The sequence below is a fragment of the Trichosurus vulpecula genome, chromosome 3 (assembly GCF_011100635.1).
Source record: "Trichosurus vulpecula isolate mTriVul1 chromosome 3, mTriVul1.pri, whole genome shotgun sequence".
Classification (NCBI taxonomy): Eukaryota; Metazoa; Chordata; class Mammalia; order Diprotodontia; family Phalangeridae; genus Trichosurus; species Trichosurus vulpecula.
In genome coordinates, this window is record NC_050575.1 from 285,301,615 (window position 1) to 285,318,556 (window position 16,942).

At 40.5% G+C, this 16,942-nt stretch overlaps 1 protein-coding gene across 1 annotated transcript; it reads right to left on the bottom strand.

Moving 5' to 3' along the window:
* Window positions 1-8,579: 8,579 nt before the first annotated feature.
* On the bottom strand, window positions 8,580-15,785 carry VSX1 (visual system homeobox 1). The gene is made up of 5 exons (XM_036753076.1): window positions 15,338-15,785; window positions 12,215-12,293; window positions 11,555-11,678; window positions 10,607-10,787; window positions 8,580-8,794 (listed from the first exon to the last, which is right to left on the bottom strand). Exons 1-5 carry the CDS (start codon window positions 15,783-15,785, stop codon window positions 8,580-8,582), a joined length of 1,047 nt encoding a protein of 348 aa, XP_036608971.1.
* Window positions 15,786-16,942: the final 1,157 nt, after the last annotated feature.

Below are 16,942 nucleotides of genomic sequence, written 5' to 3' on the forward strand. Positions count from 1 at the left end.
GGCTCTCTGGGAGGTGATGAAGGGAGGAAAATCATGGCAAAATAGAAGTAATATGAAAAAGATATCAATACGAATGTATTTTTTTAAAAAGTTTATCTTTAGGAAGTGTCACCTGAGCTGATCCTTGAAGGATGTCAAGGATTCTAAGAATGAGAGGCAAGGAAGATGTTCATTTTAGGAAAAGAAAAGAGCCTGCAAAGGCAAGAGAAAGGAGATAGCATATCGAGTTTTGGAAACTGCTTTGTGGCCATTTTGACAGAAAAGTAAGAGAGCAATATGAAATATCTAGAACAGTAGATAGGAACCAGACTGTGGCTCACTTGAGGCATTTCTGTATTACACTATCTACAATAAAGAACCAATGAAGATTTTTAAGCAAGGGAGTTATGTGGTCAAGCTAATGCCTTAGAAATATTATTTTGGCACCTGTGTGGCTGATAGATTAAAAGGAAGACCAATGTATGCAGGGAGACCAATGAGGCCATTATAGTAGTCTAAGCAAGGGATCAAACTAGGCTGGTAGCAGTATGTGTATTGAGAGAAGACTAAATGTAAGAAATTTTAAGGATGTAGAATGGACAAGACTTGGCAAATGACTGGATGTAGGTGGTTGAAGGAGGGAAGGAAGAGTCAAGAATGGTCCTGAGGGTTTGATCCTGGAAGATTATGAGGATAGTGGTATCCTCAACTGAAATAAAAAGTCCTGAGGGATGGATGAGTTTAGGGGGAAAGATAATTAGTTCTGTTTTAAACACATTGCATTTAAGATGCCTAAGAAGTATACAGGTAGAAATGTCCTACAGACAGCAGTCAATGAAGGACTAGAGTTTAAGAAAGATTAGAGCTGACTACTTTGATCAGTCTTGATGACAGTCTTCTGTGAACCCATGGGAGATGAGATCACTGAGGAGGAGTATGGAAAGAAAAGAGCCCCACACAGAACCCTGGGAATTCCCCTGATTAGAGGAAGAAGATGGATGATGATCCAATGAAGGGGACTGAGAATGGAATCTGTGATTTCATGGAGTCTCCCCTCCACTGACTGAAATCCAACACCTTTAGGACCTTCACAGATAATTTTAGTGAGTTTCTGCTACTGAAAATTTCCATCATCCTGTGGCCAATCTGGACAAACTTAGATAGGCTGATCTTCAGAGAGTTTATAGATACAGTTAATTACTTAGGTCTCCCATCAAAGCCATTACAGCTTGGTAAGATAATAAGTATAACCTGAGGTTCAAACCCAGAGCACTTGCATAAGACTTTTCCTGTTCTTGGAAAGAATAATGACTCACTGCTGCGTACCCTCCTGAGAAATGGAGTTGGCATGAGAGCTTCAAAGAGGAAAAACCTTCTTCCTGTCTGCTTCAGGAAATGACACATGTGGTTCCAGACTCTCCTCAAGGACCCAAGGAGAAAGAGAACAGACTTTGGAAGGCAGACACCAAGGGAAATTCAGATCTTTAAAATATCCCTGATTTACAACTAGAGACTTCCAGGAATTTCTTCTTGGGTGAGATCAGTGATGCTCTTTTGATTGAACTGAGATATCTTACTCCCAATAGAAGAGGTCATTTATTCTAGGTATTGTCTGGTTCCAATCTGTATAATTTCTCTGATTTCTGTTTGCTATCTGCTTGGATAAATGGATTTACTTGCTATTCATTATTTTTGGTGGTCTTTTGTGTAACTAGCATTTGGTGGAAAGGGGTCAAGCCTTCAACATAAGCTTGTGGGAACCTTTCCTCTTTAAAGGATAGTGACCAGAAAAATGGCTCAAACCTAAGAAAAAAAAATCATTCCCCAAACTAGCAATGTGGGGGGAGGTAGATCTAATTATATGTGTGGAAATGTGATACATATATATACACACACACATATATGTATCATTTCTATGTGTTTGTATCTATAATATAAAATTCTAATTTGGTACTCTGAGGAAAGGAGGGCAGTCAGGCTCATGGCCCCTTCTCCTGCCCTCCTTTAGGTAAAAATCAATCTCCCTAGGAGAAGTGTGGGCAAAATTCCCAAAATATCTATCAAAACCTCTGAGTTGCATTTAGACAAACCTATGTGGATATACATATAACCTATATGGACCACACACACATCCTACATATGAATCATACGTTGAAAGCTGGAAGAACCTCAGAGGCAGTCTAGTCCAACCCCTTCATTTCAAAGGTACAGAATCTGAGGGCCAAAGCAGTTAGATGACTAGCCTAAGATCACTTTAGTTAAAATAGCAGACAAAGATAGCGTTTTTACTCAAGACCTCTGTTTCCAGGACTAATGCATTCTGCTATACCATCCTTGTGCTTTTATGATATAGAGAACCAGGAATCACCCTCATAAGACAATGAGGCATCAGAGTAGAACTTTAGTGGAGGAGTTCAAGAATTATTATCCCCATCTTATAGATGAGGAAACTGAGATACAGATAGGTTAAGCAATTTGCCCAGCGTCACATGATCATTACATGTCAGAACTGGAGTTGTAACAGGTTTTCTGACTCCAAGACCATCACATTTTCCATTATGTAACGCTATCTCTCTAATCTATATTAGGAATCCTTCCAAATTGGCCTTACTGGGATTTTAATTTTTTTAAATCACTCTAGATTTTTCCAGCTAAATTTTATCTGGCAAATAATTTATTTCAAAAATTGGAAATGATTCAGTCCCGCTGTTAATACATGGTCAAGTTCCAATTTCTACATCCCCATGGCCTGAATGACTTGTGAATGGATTAAAGAGGGAAATGTGTGAAAAATCTGGTTTGTTCCTCTTTATTCAGCAAGCACTTGATACTGAATCCAATAGCCTCTGTGAAGGCAGCCTTTTTCAAAGCACCAACAAGAACCATTTAGGACAGTTCAGTCCCTGCCACAAAACCAACATCAAACTTTCTAAGAAAAAAAACAATGAAACCGAAAACAAAGTAGACTTTGGGGACTTGTTGCCCTTTCAAAGGGCTCTTGTCTTGTCTTTGTTAGAAACTAAAAGATACAAGGAAAGGAAAGAAGCTTCAAAACTGCCTCCTGGCCACTTCTCCAGACTTACAGAGACTTAGTCTGAGGCCATGTCAGACAATAAACCAAAGCCAACCCAAAGAAGATAGCAGTACTTGGTTGATCCAGCAACATTAAAGAATGAATTCTATCTCCAAATGTCTGAAAAGACAGGTTACTTCTACCCAGTCAGCAGCCCATATATAAGCTATATATATACAAGGCTCGACTTAGCTAGAGAGAAAAGAACAACCTAAGCATACACAGTATATACATATGTATGTACTATATGTGCTGATATATAGATATACTGTGTATATGTATGTAACATCTATAAATATACATGTGTGTATACACACACACATACACATCTATACAGAGAGAGAGAGAAAGAGAGAAAGGGACAGAGAGAGAGAAAGAGAGAGAGAGATTGAGATTGTTGGGCTTGGAGTTGAGATCCAGTTTCAGATACTTAGCTATCTGACTCTGAGCAAGTCATTTTAACCTCTCAGCCTCACTTGCCTCATCTGTAAAATGGGGATAATAAAAGTACCATCCTCACAAGACTGGCATGAGTATAGAATGATATATTTCATTTTCAAACCTCAAAGTACTATATAAAAGCTAGTTATTGTTGTTATCATCATTATTATGTGACCAAAGGTGGCACATTGATATGACCACATCTATCTATGGTGCCACATTTTAGGAAGGATGCTTATAGGCTGGAGAGTAATCAGAAGTCATCTAGTATGGTAATTGGCCCCTAAATTATATTACGTGAGGATCAGTTGGAAGAAATGGGCATATTTAGCCTGGAGAAGAGAAAACTTATCAGAAACATGCTAGCTATCCTCACATATTTGAAAGGCTATCATGTAGAATCCAGATTATTGGTTTTGCTTTCATGTCCCCAGAGGACAGCAACAGGAGCAATGGATGGAAGTAGCAGAGAGGTTCAGTTAAAGTTTACCGTAAATAAAAATTTACTAACAGCGCTGTCTAAAAAGGAAAAATGGGCTGTATGGGGAGGGCATGGGTACTGAAGGGATTTCCCCCTCACTGGAAGAAATCTTGAAGAAGAGATGAGCCCCCATTAAGACTATGAGCTTCCTCAGAACAGGTCCCATCTTTTGCCCTTCCTTTTATCCTGACTGCTTGGCACAGTGCCTGGCACATTGTTGTTCAGTCATTTCAGTTGTATCCGACTCTTTGTTGACCCCATTTGAGGTTTTCTTGGCAAAGAAATTGGAATGGTTTGACATTTCCTTCTCTAGCTCATTTTACAGATGAGGAAACTGAGGCAAACAGTGACTTGTCCAGGGTCACACAGTTAGTAAGTGTCTGAGGCTGGATTTGAATTAATAGGCACTTAATAAATACTCGTTGACTGATGGACTTACCAGATGACCATCCATTGGCTTTGTTATAGATGGAATTCTTGTTTAGATACCAGTTGGACAGCTGTCATCTAAAGTCTCTTCTAACTCTGTGATTCCATCATAGCTTAAATCTGCATAAAATATCCCCTTTGAAATTATCAACTTTTTCTGAGTGCCCGGTCTGTACAACCACTGAGGATGTTCACTATAGGCTTTGAAACCAGCTTTAAGTCATGAAACATAAACTTTCAGTTCACGTAGGAAGAGACTATTGCTCGGGATTAGTAAAATGCTTAGTGGTCTAAAGCTGTCTACAATGCTATGTAAGAAAAAAAATATCTGGATGAAAGGGAAAAAAACCAAATCCAGACATTTGTCCCATGTGGTGATCATTAGAAAATGCCTTCCTGGTTTGCCAGAATTATCATTTTTCAAAGTATGTCATTCTCACTTCTGAAAAAAGAGTAGCTATGACCAAGACAGAAAAGAATTTTTTTTATTAGGAGGCCAAGAGTTATGGCAAGGACCCTCCATCAAGCTCTAGGAAATATAATTATCAGCACATTGATTCACTCAATGTTTTAAAAGCACCTATGCACTGGAAGTGCAAATAAAAATAGTGGTCCCATCCCTTAAAGAACTTACATTGTACAGGGGTGGAAAAGGCAATGATATGAAAGTGGGAAGTGATAACAGCAAAGGGGAGGATAAGACAAAATACTCCAAGAATATCTGAAAAGAAAGAACACTTTCCACTTGAGGGATGAGGGAAAGCTTCATAGAATAGGTAGTAGTAAAGATTTGCCTTGAAGGACAACATAATCCAAAAAAAAAAATCCCAGTTGTCTGGAAGGGTATGCAGAAAGTGCAGAAAGGCCTTAGCTGGGGGAAAGAACTTTGAATTTGGATCAGAGCAGCCATATTTGATCTCAGCTTTGCTAATTAGTGATACTGTATGTAAAATTTGTACATAAAATTATCTCCTCCATTAGAATATAAACTCATTGTGAGGAAGGGTTGCTTCATTCTTTGCACTTCTATTCCCAGTGCCTTCCACGTAGTAGGCACTTAATACTTGTTAGTTGATTGACTGTGTGTGACCTCAGCCAAGTTACCTAACTTCTCTAGGCTTCAGCTTCCTCAATCAAAAATGAAAGAGCTGAATGATCCTACCTTCCAGGTGTCAATCTATTAGGTTCTCCATGCCTTGTCTATGGGATCTTACTGGTTCAGCAAGTGTCACATTCAAGTGTCACCCTGAGACACATCACACTGTTTCAAAGGTAAAATTTTTATTAACGTTAAAATCAACTGTAGGAATCACCTATCAAATAGTAAGTTGGATCAGACAGAATGAGCCTAATTTTCCAACCACATGGGTGAATAATTCCTCAGCCATGTCTCTTAAGATTCTGCCCTAGAGATGAGGGAGACCCATGCCCTATAAAAAGACACCAGCTGTGATTCTTCTTTTCAAAAGGAATAGAGACAAAGAACATATTGGAAAGTGAGAGGGCATTCCTCTTGTCCCTAGAAAATTCTCCACCTTCCCATGTAATACTAAAGAGAGATTTCTCCTGAGATCCATTCAATCAATTCAATTAACAGATATTTATTAAGCACCTACTGGAGATACCGGGCACCATGCTAAGTATCGTGATGGGTTCAAGAATGTACAAAACACCTAAAACAGCTTACAATCTAATAAGGGAGAAGGGGCATATACAGACAAAAAGTCTGGTTCAAATGCCTTATTCAGTAGCTGTGTGACCATGAGCAATGCTTTTCACTAATCCTTATCTGTAAAATTGAAATGGGGCAGCTAGGAGTAGAAGTGGACAGAGTTCCAGGCCTGAAGTCAGGAAGACTCATCTTCCTGAGATCAAATCTGGCCTTAGGTACTTACTAACTGTGTGATCCTGGGCAAGTCACTTAACCCTGTTTGCCTCAGTTTCCTCTTCTGTAAAATGAGCTGGAGAAGGAAATGGCAAACCACTCCAGGATCTTTACCAAGAAAACCCCAAATGGGGTCACGAAGAGTCAGACGTAACTGAAAAATGACTGAACAACAAAAATTGAAATAATGTATTACCTAAGGCAGCTAGCTGGTAACCTAGTGGCTAGAATGCTCAGCCTGGAGTCAGAAAGACCTAAGTTCAAATCCAGCCTCAGACACTTAGTAGCTGTATGACCCTGGGCAGGTCACTTAACCCTGTTTGTCTCACACCTACCTTACAAAGTTCTTGTGAAGAACAAATGAGATATTTGTAATTTAAAAAAAAAAACAAACCACTTAGCATAGTCCCAGGCTCATAGCAAGACCTATATAAATACTTATTCCCTTCTCCCCACCCCCACCTCACAGGAAAGCATGTTATACGTCCAAAAGCTCTATAGAAATACCAGGTATGACCATTTTACAAGAATGACTCCAGTAAAAGATGCTGTGGTTGGTATATAAACTACCATAAGGAATTCAGAGATGGCGAGGCTCATTCTAGTTGTTCAGGCACGTCAGACACTCTATGACCCCATTTGGGTTTTCTTGGCAAAGATCCTAGAGTAGTTTGTCATTTCCTTCTCCAGCTCACTTTACAGATGAGGGAACCGAGGCAAATAGGGTTAAGTGACTTGCCCAGGCTCACACAGCTAGTAAGTGTTTGAGGTCACATTTGAACTCAGGAAGATGAGTCTTCTAAACTCCTGGCCGGGTCTCTGTGCACCTTGGCGCCACCTAGTGCCCAGCTTAGATAATAAGGAGAAGCTTTATAGAAGTGGCACTTCAACTTGGCGTTGAAGAATATGTAGGATTTCAATAGGCAGAGACCGTGGGGTAATAGATTTTGAGATGGAAAGGAAAATAAAAGCCACCTAATACAATACTTTCATTTTACAGATTAGGAAATCATCTCAGAGAGTTAAGATCTGTCCAATGTCGCACAGGGAGCAGAGTCAGAATTCAAACCCAGGTCCCCTGACTCCAGGCTCAATGTCCTTTCCTCTATAAGCTGTAGAACACACAGCCTTCATCAGTGAATAAGGCATCAAGAAGACACAAATAATATATTCAATCTACTGAAATATATTCATTGAAAAGCAAAATTACACAAAATTTTTATTTATGTATACATAAATAAATGATAAACAAAATACAGGAAAAGGAAACATTCAGAAATTCCAAATAACTAAAGTGCTTTTAAACATAAATATAAAAAGACCAAGAATAGGTCTGATCTTATAATACTGCTTTACAGATATTGAAGGATTTTAAAATATTTCCTATGCCATTTCACAAAATACTCTACTTTCAGGAGAAAAGGGAGAGAGAGAATATGGCTGTATTTACACAACTCGAATCGTCTAAATTCTGTTATGTCACATCCCATTCAGAAGTTTACAAAATTATAGTATATTGGCAAGGAAATAAAAATGTGGTCCAAAGCCACATTCGTGGTAAAATGAGGAAAGTATCCTGTAGTCCATAAGGCTGTGTTGATTTTGTCTATGTTTAAAGACCTATACTTCTTTAAAGATTCAGAATGGGTATTTTGGACCAAACCTCCTGACATACGAGGTGTTCAACTGGGTTAAGTGCCCACTATCAGTAACATGCCTAAGAATTTCTGTACCACCTCTTGCCAACAATTCTCCAAAGATCAGGCAAAATCTTCCTCCATTTCAATCAACTCAAGTGCTTTTTACTAAACTCCTTCCATTCTAAAAGTAATTGGAAGTTTTTCTAAATTACTAATGTGTCCTTAGCAGCTTTGAAGCTTAGAAAGAAAGTTGTATTGACTTATTTGAACCTGATTCCATAAACAAAAACAAGTACTAGGGGCAGCTAGGTGGCACAGTGAGTAGAGCACCAGCCCTGGAGTCAGGAAGACCTGAGTTCAAATCTGGCCTCAGACACTTAACACATGTACTAGCTGTGTGACCTTGGGCAAGTCACTTAACCCCAATTGCCCTGTCAAAACCAAAAAAAAAAACAGAAACAAGTACAAGTCAATGTACTTCATCTTGGGTGATTTTTAACATGTGAAAAATTCTAATGCTAGATATGCACATGTCCACAAGTGCCTTGGGAAGGCCCACTGGAAGTTATGTTCCTTCTGAGGTTCCCTCCTTCCTGCTCCCATTGTCTATTGCCTTCCTTATGGATGCAATGATCCCAGGATCCAAGACCTTCAGTGTGCTTTCTTTTTCTCCTGTTTTGCTGTCCTGGAGAGGTCAATAGCAATGTCTTCTGAGTTGTCCATGAGGTTGACTTTGTCAGTGCTCAGCTGGGGCTCTGTGTGCTTTGATTTCAAGTCTTCTTCTGGGTGTTCATAACACCAGTTTTCTGATACCTTTTCTTCTCCCCCTGATTTTCTGGTCACATCCATGGATTTTTTGTGCATCCCTTAGAAAAAGAATAGAGTCTTAGACCTGGAAGGAACCTTAGAAATCTTCCAGTCCAAACTGATCATTTTACAGGAGGAAACTGGGGCCCAAATATTTTTAAAAGTCATCAGCATTATCATTTTCATCATTATCATCATCAACTCAACTAAAATGATGCTACTCAATAAGGTAAAGAAAGGCCTTATTATCAGGGCTGGCTTTACAAGTTGATGATGAAGCATAATTTAAGGGATATCGGGATGGCTTCTCTGCCCCTAAAAACGACTTACTCCAAAATCTGAAATTCTACCACTAGAGATTCATTCCCACGCACTCTTATCTTCCCAGTTTCTTGATTCAAGACCCTGATTTAAATAAGGCACAGCTCTGCCTCACTCAAATCTAATTTACTTGCAAGTCAAGATATCGTCCTCTGATGTTATTGGTCCTCTTTGAGAATGAAGGATCAACAACAACAACAAAATGACTTCTAGTTCTAGAATTTTAAGATTATTTCCCTGTCCCCCCAGGTCTTTCATCCCTGGTAAGATGTTAGGTGAAAAATGTTTAATAAAGCAAAAAAGGTTAGCAAAAAAGGGGGTCCTTTGCATTTCAATGAGGGATTACTAAAATTCAAAAACTATGAAAATTCAGAATCATGAGATATTTTAAGGCTAAAACAAATTTAAAAAATCAAATAATCCAACCCTCTCTTTTTTTTTTTTAAGATGAAGAAACCTAGACCAGAAAGGTGACTTTTTCTAAAGTCACAAAGCCAGATGGTTGTTGATACTGGGCTAGACATTGTGTCTCCTGACGATACAATAGGCTATTTTAAGTCATTTACAAAACATATTAATTTATAATTTTATTTGAATTTTATGCACTTATTGAATTTCTTATTATATAGATGTACCATACATAAGGAAAAAATCTGGATTTTCCCAAAAGAGATGATTATTCACTTTACACAAAGTACTTTACCACAGAACTCCTTTAAATAGTAAGCTTCTTTAGTGCACTTAAAATGATATGGTTTTATAAATTCAATTTACTCACATCTGTCATATAAAGTATATAGCACTTTTAAGTCTGAAAAATAAATCATTAATTTTACAACACAAATTAACATCAAGAATGTGTCTATACAATGAAAGAAAAGAAATGAAAATAATTCAAGGCAAAAGAAATCCTTACAATTAAACATTTTCAAATGCAGAAGGGGCATATTGCTTTACCTTAGGTAAATTATTCTACCCCATTGGGCTATTTCTTTATCTATAAAATGAGTGGGTTGGATTAAGTGTTCTCTAAAATGACTTCTTTCTTTAAGCTAGGTCTTTCCCAGGTGCCAGTTTGTCAGAGGCAACACCCATTCAGTAATTAAAGGCTAGGTAAGATTGGAGGCCAAAAATGGCCTATTTTGCCTTCACAAAAGAAATCAGTCTGGGAGGGAAGACACTCAGTTGGATTCTGATGACTCTGGAGGAGAGAGTAAGGCTGATGACTTTGTATAGCCCTGCCTCACTCAAATCTAATTTACTTGCAAGTCAAGACATCACCCTCTTGATGTCATTGGTCCTCTCTGAAAATGAAGGATGAACAACAAAATGACTTCTGGTTCTAGAATTTTAAGATTATTTCACAAGATACTCTGATTAAATTCAGTGGATTGTTCCTTAATGCTTCACTATCAATCCAATATCATTTTATAAATGCATACAATTTGCAGGGCACTTGTTAAACATACACATTGTTTTTCTTTTGTAGATCCTACCTAAGATGGTTTTAGTAACATTATTTACTCAATATGTAGCAAATTCTTTCTTACCGAGTAACCATGGAGCACAGGAGCCCACCAACCCACTCTTGGCGGAGTTGATGATCGATTCAGGAAGTGGTATGGAATGTCTCACCATGGCACCATAGAGACCATACTCTGCCATGACACTGCTCCTACCCCAACATTTTTCTCTCTTCCTCCACTTGGCTCTTCTATTTTGAAACCAGACCTAATTTGGCATTGGAAAGGAACAAATAAAGAATTCCAGGAAGGAGACAAAGGAGGGGGAAAACACATGAAGATGAATGAAAAGCTATTTTATCTGTATATGGAGTTCTTCTTGAAATGGAGTAAAATAACCTGTTTAAAGTAGATTAAATAACTAAGGAATTTTTCAGAAGAGATATCCAAGATGATAATTCTGTCTGAAAAGTGATTGCCAATTAAAGTGGTAGCCAGTTTCCCTGGAATTTGTGTACATCCTCAGTAAAAAATAAAATGGGTTGGTAACGTAAAATACAATTTTCCCAATATATTAACATTTTTAAAGAATAATTTGTGATTTTTCAGTTTTGTCTAACTTTGATTTTGTTGTTATTCTTGGTTTGGAAGACTTTCTTGGGAAAAGGAATAGAGAAATCTTACATATAATTTGACTGTTGCTAATGTTGCACATTGAAAAAAGTTTTTTATCTAATCGAAGATTCCAAAGGAGCATCTTACAGGAAGCAAAATTAAGAGCCCTAATCTGGGCATTCTGTCAATCAGATAAAGGCACTCTTAGCTGGGTTCAAACTTGAAGGACCACAATAGTAATGACTCCAAAACATTATTAATGAAGGAAAAAGAGATCAGTATCTGGCATTAAACTACACCTGTGTGCTTGTATCCATCTTCAGAACATGTTAAAAAGAGGAAATGAGTTACGTTTATGTGTGTATTTAAGGAGACATCTGGGTATTTTAATCTGGGAAAGAAGAACATAAACTCAAATACCTGTATTCTGTCTTCTGGAAGCTCAGTTTTCAGAGCTAACATTTCCCTGGCATACACATCTGGATAATGTGCCTCATTGAAAGCCTTTTCCAATTCTTCCAGTTGGTGAGCAGTGAAAACTGTCCTGCAGGAAACACGCACATGGGTATGTAGGTGTGGGAGAAAAAATAGCTCTTCTACCTGTGTTGTAGTCTTTCCTCCCTCACCCCTTACCTATTTCCCTCCACTAAAAAGCAAGTAATTCATCTTCCCATCCACCAGTCCCCCCACCTCCACCCTTGCTAAAATTTTTTCTTGCACTAGGTAAGATTTCTTGAAAATTCTAGACGTTTAATTCTTCGGTACTCTTCAAAGAGTTTTCTATTCTATTATTCCAGAGATCTTGAGTAAGATAACAAAAAAGCTCACCCCCTCAAACCTTCTCCTAAGAATACTGTAAAAAGATGGCCTGTGTCTTCTGAAGCAGATATCATTCATATCATCCTCCTAAGAGCTATTTTGATTCTTTTCAAAATAAGGTCTGTGTCTTCTCCATTGTAAACTGTGAAATATTTACATGCATCCTAGGCCCTAGCTATGTCTATGAGGAATTACAATAGTAAAAACTCCAAAAAGTCATTTATAAAGGAAAAGAGAAAAGCGTGTGACGTTCAATCATACCTATGCCGCCGCTTTTTCCTCTTAATATGTGATGTGGGTGTCTTCAGTTCATTTTTGTCTTCAGTCAGACTGTCCTCATCTATTAACATTTGGAGAAAATAAAAAATATATGCTTTAAATTTGAAATTATTGTTCAGATTATTATGTACACGTTTTGATTGTATATATTGAGAATATTAGCTAGGCAAAAAAAACTGGCCAACTGTAATATATATATATATATATATATATGTGTGTATATATATGTGTGTGTGTGTGTGTGTGTATATATATGTGAGTGTATATATATATATATTTACTTTATATAGTATAGAGACATAGATATCTATTTATAGATACAGAATTCTCAAGGAGGCCCCAGTTTCCAGGTATTCCTCGCGAAGGAAGTAGAGTCTTGGGCTAGTTGGTTGTCCTGGATAATTCTAAAGCAAAGAAAATTCAACCTGCTCTATCAAGAACAGTAACTAGGGTTGGTCCACTAACGACTGGCCCCAGGGCAAGAATATGCAGGGAGTTACTCCCTCCAGAGACCTCAGTCCCCCACACCTCCCAGCAGGTATAGATCCACCAACCAGTGCTGAATAGAAGGACCCTAATCCCATTACTGGCTTCATTGGGGCACTGCTCTTTTTGTCCCTGACTTTCTCTTTCCAGCTCTCCTCTGTGCACAGGTCTGTCTCTCTGGGTATGGATTGCCCACAATCCTAGAATGACAGCACTGATTGTTGAAAAAAGTCCTTGTTGAAAAAAATCTGTACTATTCCACCCAAGAGTATGATTTAATAATGACAATAATAACCAGCATTTATATAATTCTTTAAGGTTTGCAATGCACTTTATAAATATTATCTCATTTGAGATAACCTTATTATCACATTTGAAAACCCAAGTGAGTAGGTGCTATTATTCCCATTTTGCAGATCAAAAAAAAAAAGAAACTGAGGCAGACAACAGTTAGGTGACTTGCCCAGAGTCACACAGCAAGTAAGTGTCCAAGGCTGAATTCGAACTTGGGTCTTCAGCTTTATCCACTGTGTCACCTAGCTGCCCTACATCCTTTTGTCTGGCTATCAACCTGAATATGAACAAGGGAAGCAAGCAGATGCAGCCAGACAGCATAGCATAGTGGAAAGAACACTGGACTTGGCTTCAGAAGACTTAATATGGTATAATGGAAAGAACATGAGATTCAGTCACAAAATTTCAGTATCTTGGAGGTGTAAGGGACATCAGAGGCTATTGAGACCAACCTGTACTTGAAGAACCCCTCACACCCAAGTGGCCATCCAGCCTTTGCTTCATCAAAAGAATCAAAGAACCTGGGCTCAAATCCTTACTCTGCCCCTTACTACCGGTGTGCAAATTATCCTCCCTCTCCTGGATTTAATTTCCTCAACTATAAAATGAAAGATCTGGACTAGATGTTCCCTTCTGGCCCTAAATCCAATGAAGAAAAAGCATCCTCATTCCCATCCTATACCCATGTAGGCATGAACTTTTCATTCCAGGCTTCTACTCTTTTCTAAGTGAGAAAATAGTAAAGTTGCTGAAATATCTGCCATCTTATCAGATAAATCTTACATATAGAAAGATCTACAAAGGAAGCTTTCTACTGTGTGTCTTTCCTGGGGAGATTATGAGACCCCTCTAAATGGAACTTTTAGACTCTCCTAGTGAATGTTAAAGATTGGAGGGAGGCCAAGGACAGCATGGGATGAAATAGATGTATGAGCAAAGAGCACCAAAGGAAAGAAAAGCCATGAGTAAGTAAAGACAAAATCCTATCACCATTGTCCGTAGTTTTTTAAATCTCCCTTGAAATATAGGAATTCATCAATGTAAAAACTCCCTCCACTAATACAAGTCAGGAATTGTCAATATAGTCATAGACAACTGCCTCGGGCATGGAGAAGTTACATGTGGGTGACTTGTCCATGTTCAAGCAACTAATAATATGTAATGGGGCAGAATTTGAACTTGGGTCTTCATGATTACAATGCTCGCATGGAATAGAAGAATTCAAAAGATGAAGGAATTAGGTACGGAAGAACTGCCACATGTAAGGGAAAGAAACAACCCTCAATGAAACCAGGGATTGGTCAGGAGTACCAGTGTAATTAAGCAAGTAGCTGTATTAATACCAAGAGTACAAGGAATGCCAGGGCTGTTTCCTTTTCCTGACTTGGAAAAGTCAGGACTTTCAGAGGAGACAGTGATTGTGAGCAGAGGATTGCCAAAAAAGGGGAGAAGGAGATCTCCTGACCCTGGTAGTCCCAAGCAGTCCAGCCTTTCCCTAACCCTGACTAACATCAATTTCCCCAGGTCTCATGACCCTACCTAGGGGGACACAGAGCTTTGCTCAGAAAAAAAGCATCAAAGCTCAGTACTGGCCTAGATTGAGGAATTCTGGACCTGGAGACTGAAGCTAAAATGAGAAACAGCTAAAATTTGGGTTTCTCTGCTGGATCTTGACCTCAGACTCCTAGGGGAGCAGAGAGGGAAAGTTCAAAAATCCATTTCCACCTCAAGGAGGGGCTCCAGCCCCAGAAGGGGAAACAAGTTATACTCTAGGCAGGGGTTAGAGAAAAGAATGTATGTGACAAGATCATTAGGGAGGATAGCAGAGCCTAGGGAGAGAGAGAGAAAAGGTTGCAGGAGTTAAATAGCCCTAAGTGGGTCTCTTTGGTTTAGAGCTGTGAGATATTAAATGATCCGAGCTTCTGTTTCAGGTGAAAAAAAAAGGGTTAAGTGACATGCCCAAGGTCACATAAAGAGTAGAGTCAGGATTTGCACTCAGATCCTCTGAATACAAATCCAGGGTTCCTGTCATTGCAACAACACTGCCCCGAAATAGAACTGGCCATTTTCCCTCTCCTCTTGGATACTCTACCCTTTCCTTGGATCTGGAGGGAAGAGAAACAGAGAAATTTGCCAAAAACTGAAACTAGGAAAGATGCGTTTTACTTCTCAAAGTGAGGAAAGTGAAGAGGGTGAGGGTCAATAGTAAAAGCTGTTGGGGAAAAGGTTTGGTTTGTTTGGGGTTTTTTAACCCTTTAGGCCCTAGGCTGGGAGGAGGAAACCTAGAGTGAATGAATGGTCTCGAGGGAGGCATGCACAAGTTACCCGAAACGCTTTCCTTGGGCTTCTCAGAGCCCAGCAGGTATCGCTGGTGATGCTCGTGATGTTGGTGATGGGGGTCCGGTCCCCGGGGCTGCAGGAAGGGGATGTCCGTGAGCAGCAGACAGGGGGTCCCACCAGCCGGTGGCTGCTGCGCTGCGAAGCCACAGAAGAAGCCCAGTCCTAAGGGCAAGGAGCCCCCGGGCAGAGAGGTCCCCCCGACTCCAGCTCCAGCCCCAGCGCCTGGCCCCAGCCCAGCGCCTGAGGGGACCTGGCATCCTGAGCCAGCCCCGGGACCACTGGGAGGCTGCAACTCTGCCTCCAAGCCCAGCAAGTCATTGATGGCAAAGCCTTTGGATCGTAAACTGAGAGAAGCTTTCTCCTGTCCTGGGCCAATGGGCACCAACGCCTTGCCCTTGGTTTTGCCATCTGAACTCGCATCTCGGCCGGTCATGGCTTCGCCCTTCGCTCCCGGGCTTGTCTGTTTGGGGTAGCTTCTGCAGGATCCCGAGTACAGATGGAAGAAGAGAGAAGTCCGTCCAGAGCTTTTTATCTGGGTCCTGGGACCAGTGAAGCAGGGCAGTGGGTGGGGAAGGCGCTTGGCCTCCAATCAGCTCGGGGAAGGGTCCTGTCGCCTTAGGGGCGTCCGGTGCTTTCAATTCCAGAAGATTAATTACTCCCAATTTCCCTACAATCTGATAATGCACCTTCCCTTCCCCAGCTCAACTCCCATCTGCTTCACCCCTCAGCTCCCTGCTACTACCTCCCCTTCAGAAGTCCCATCCCCCTTTCCCAGGGTCACTTTTTCCTTACTTTACTCCTCTTTCCCCTTACACGTCCCCCTGCCCAGCTGTCATCTCCTTTCTGGTCCCTTCAATCTGTCCTGGCCAAGCCCGCCTCTTTCTACAAACACTTCAGGCGTGCGGGTGGGAAGAGGGAGTGGGGGTGGGGATGGAGATGGGGGTGGGAGGAAGTGGGGGCGGGGTGGAGTTTCATTTAGTTTTACCTCTTCGAAAGAGTAAACCTCCTAAACTCTACACGCAATTTAAGGTCCACACCCTCCTCTCCCTAGGACCAACACACCTTGCATTCTCTTCTAAGACCTCACTCTCAATCCCCTCAGGTTCACAGGACCTCAGTGCCAAGCCTTTGGTCAGGCTCTTCTGATCCGTAACCACGAAAGCCAGATTTACCAGGCTCAACTAGCTCTCTCTCCGCCGCCCCCCCAAAAAAAATCCCCCAAAATATCCCTAGCTGTTTCCGCCGAGATGTTCATCTCTCTGTCTCCCGGAGGGGAAGGAGGTAGTGGGTGGGTTTCTCACTTAGCTGTCTCGCTCCCGAAGCGAAACCGAGGCTTGCTGGTTCGTACAACTCTCGCCTGTCCACAAGGCTGAGATTTTGTCTTACTTCAGATAGTTGGGTCCTTGGCAGTCAATTCTTCCCCAGACCCCAGAAGCTAACGAAAGGGGAAGCAGGGCACGATGGGGTTAAACTGAGGGATGGGGAGCTTGTGGGCTCCCCGAATCCCAGCTCCTACACCCTCAGGCTCTCTAGGGTGAAGCCGAACAGCTCGCCTCCTCTTGCTTCTTTTTCGAGAGGGACGCACTCCAT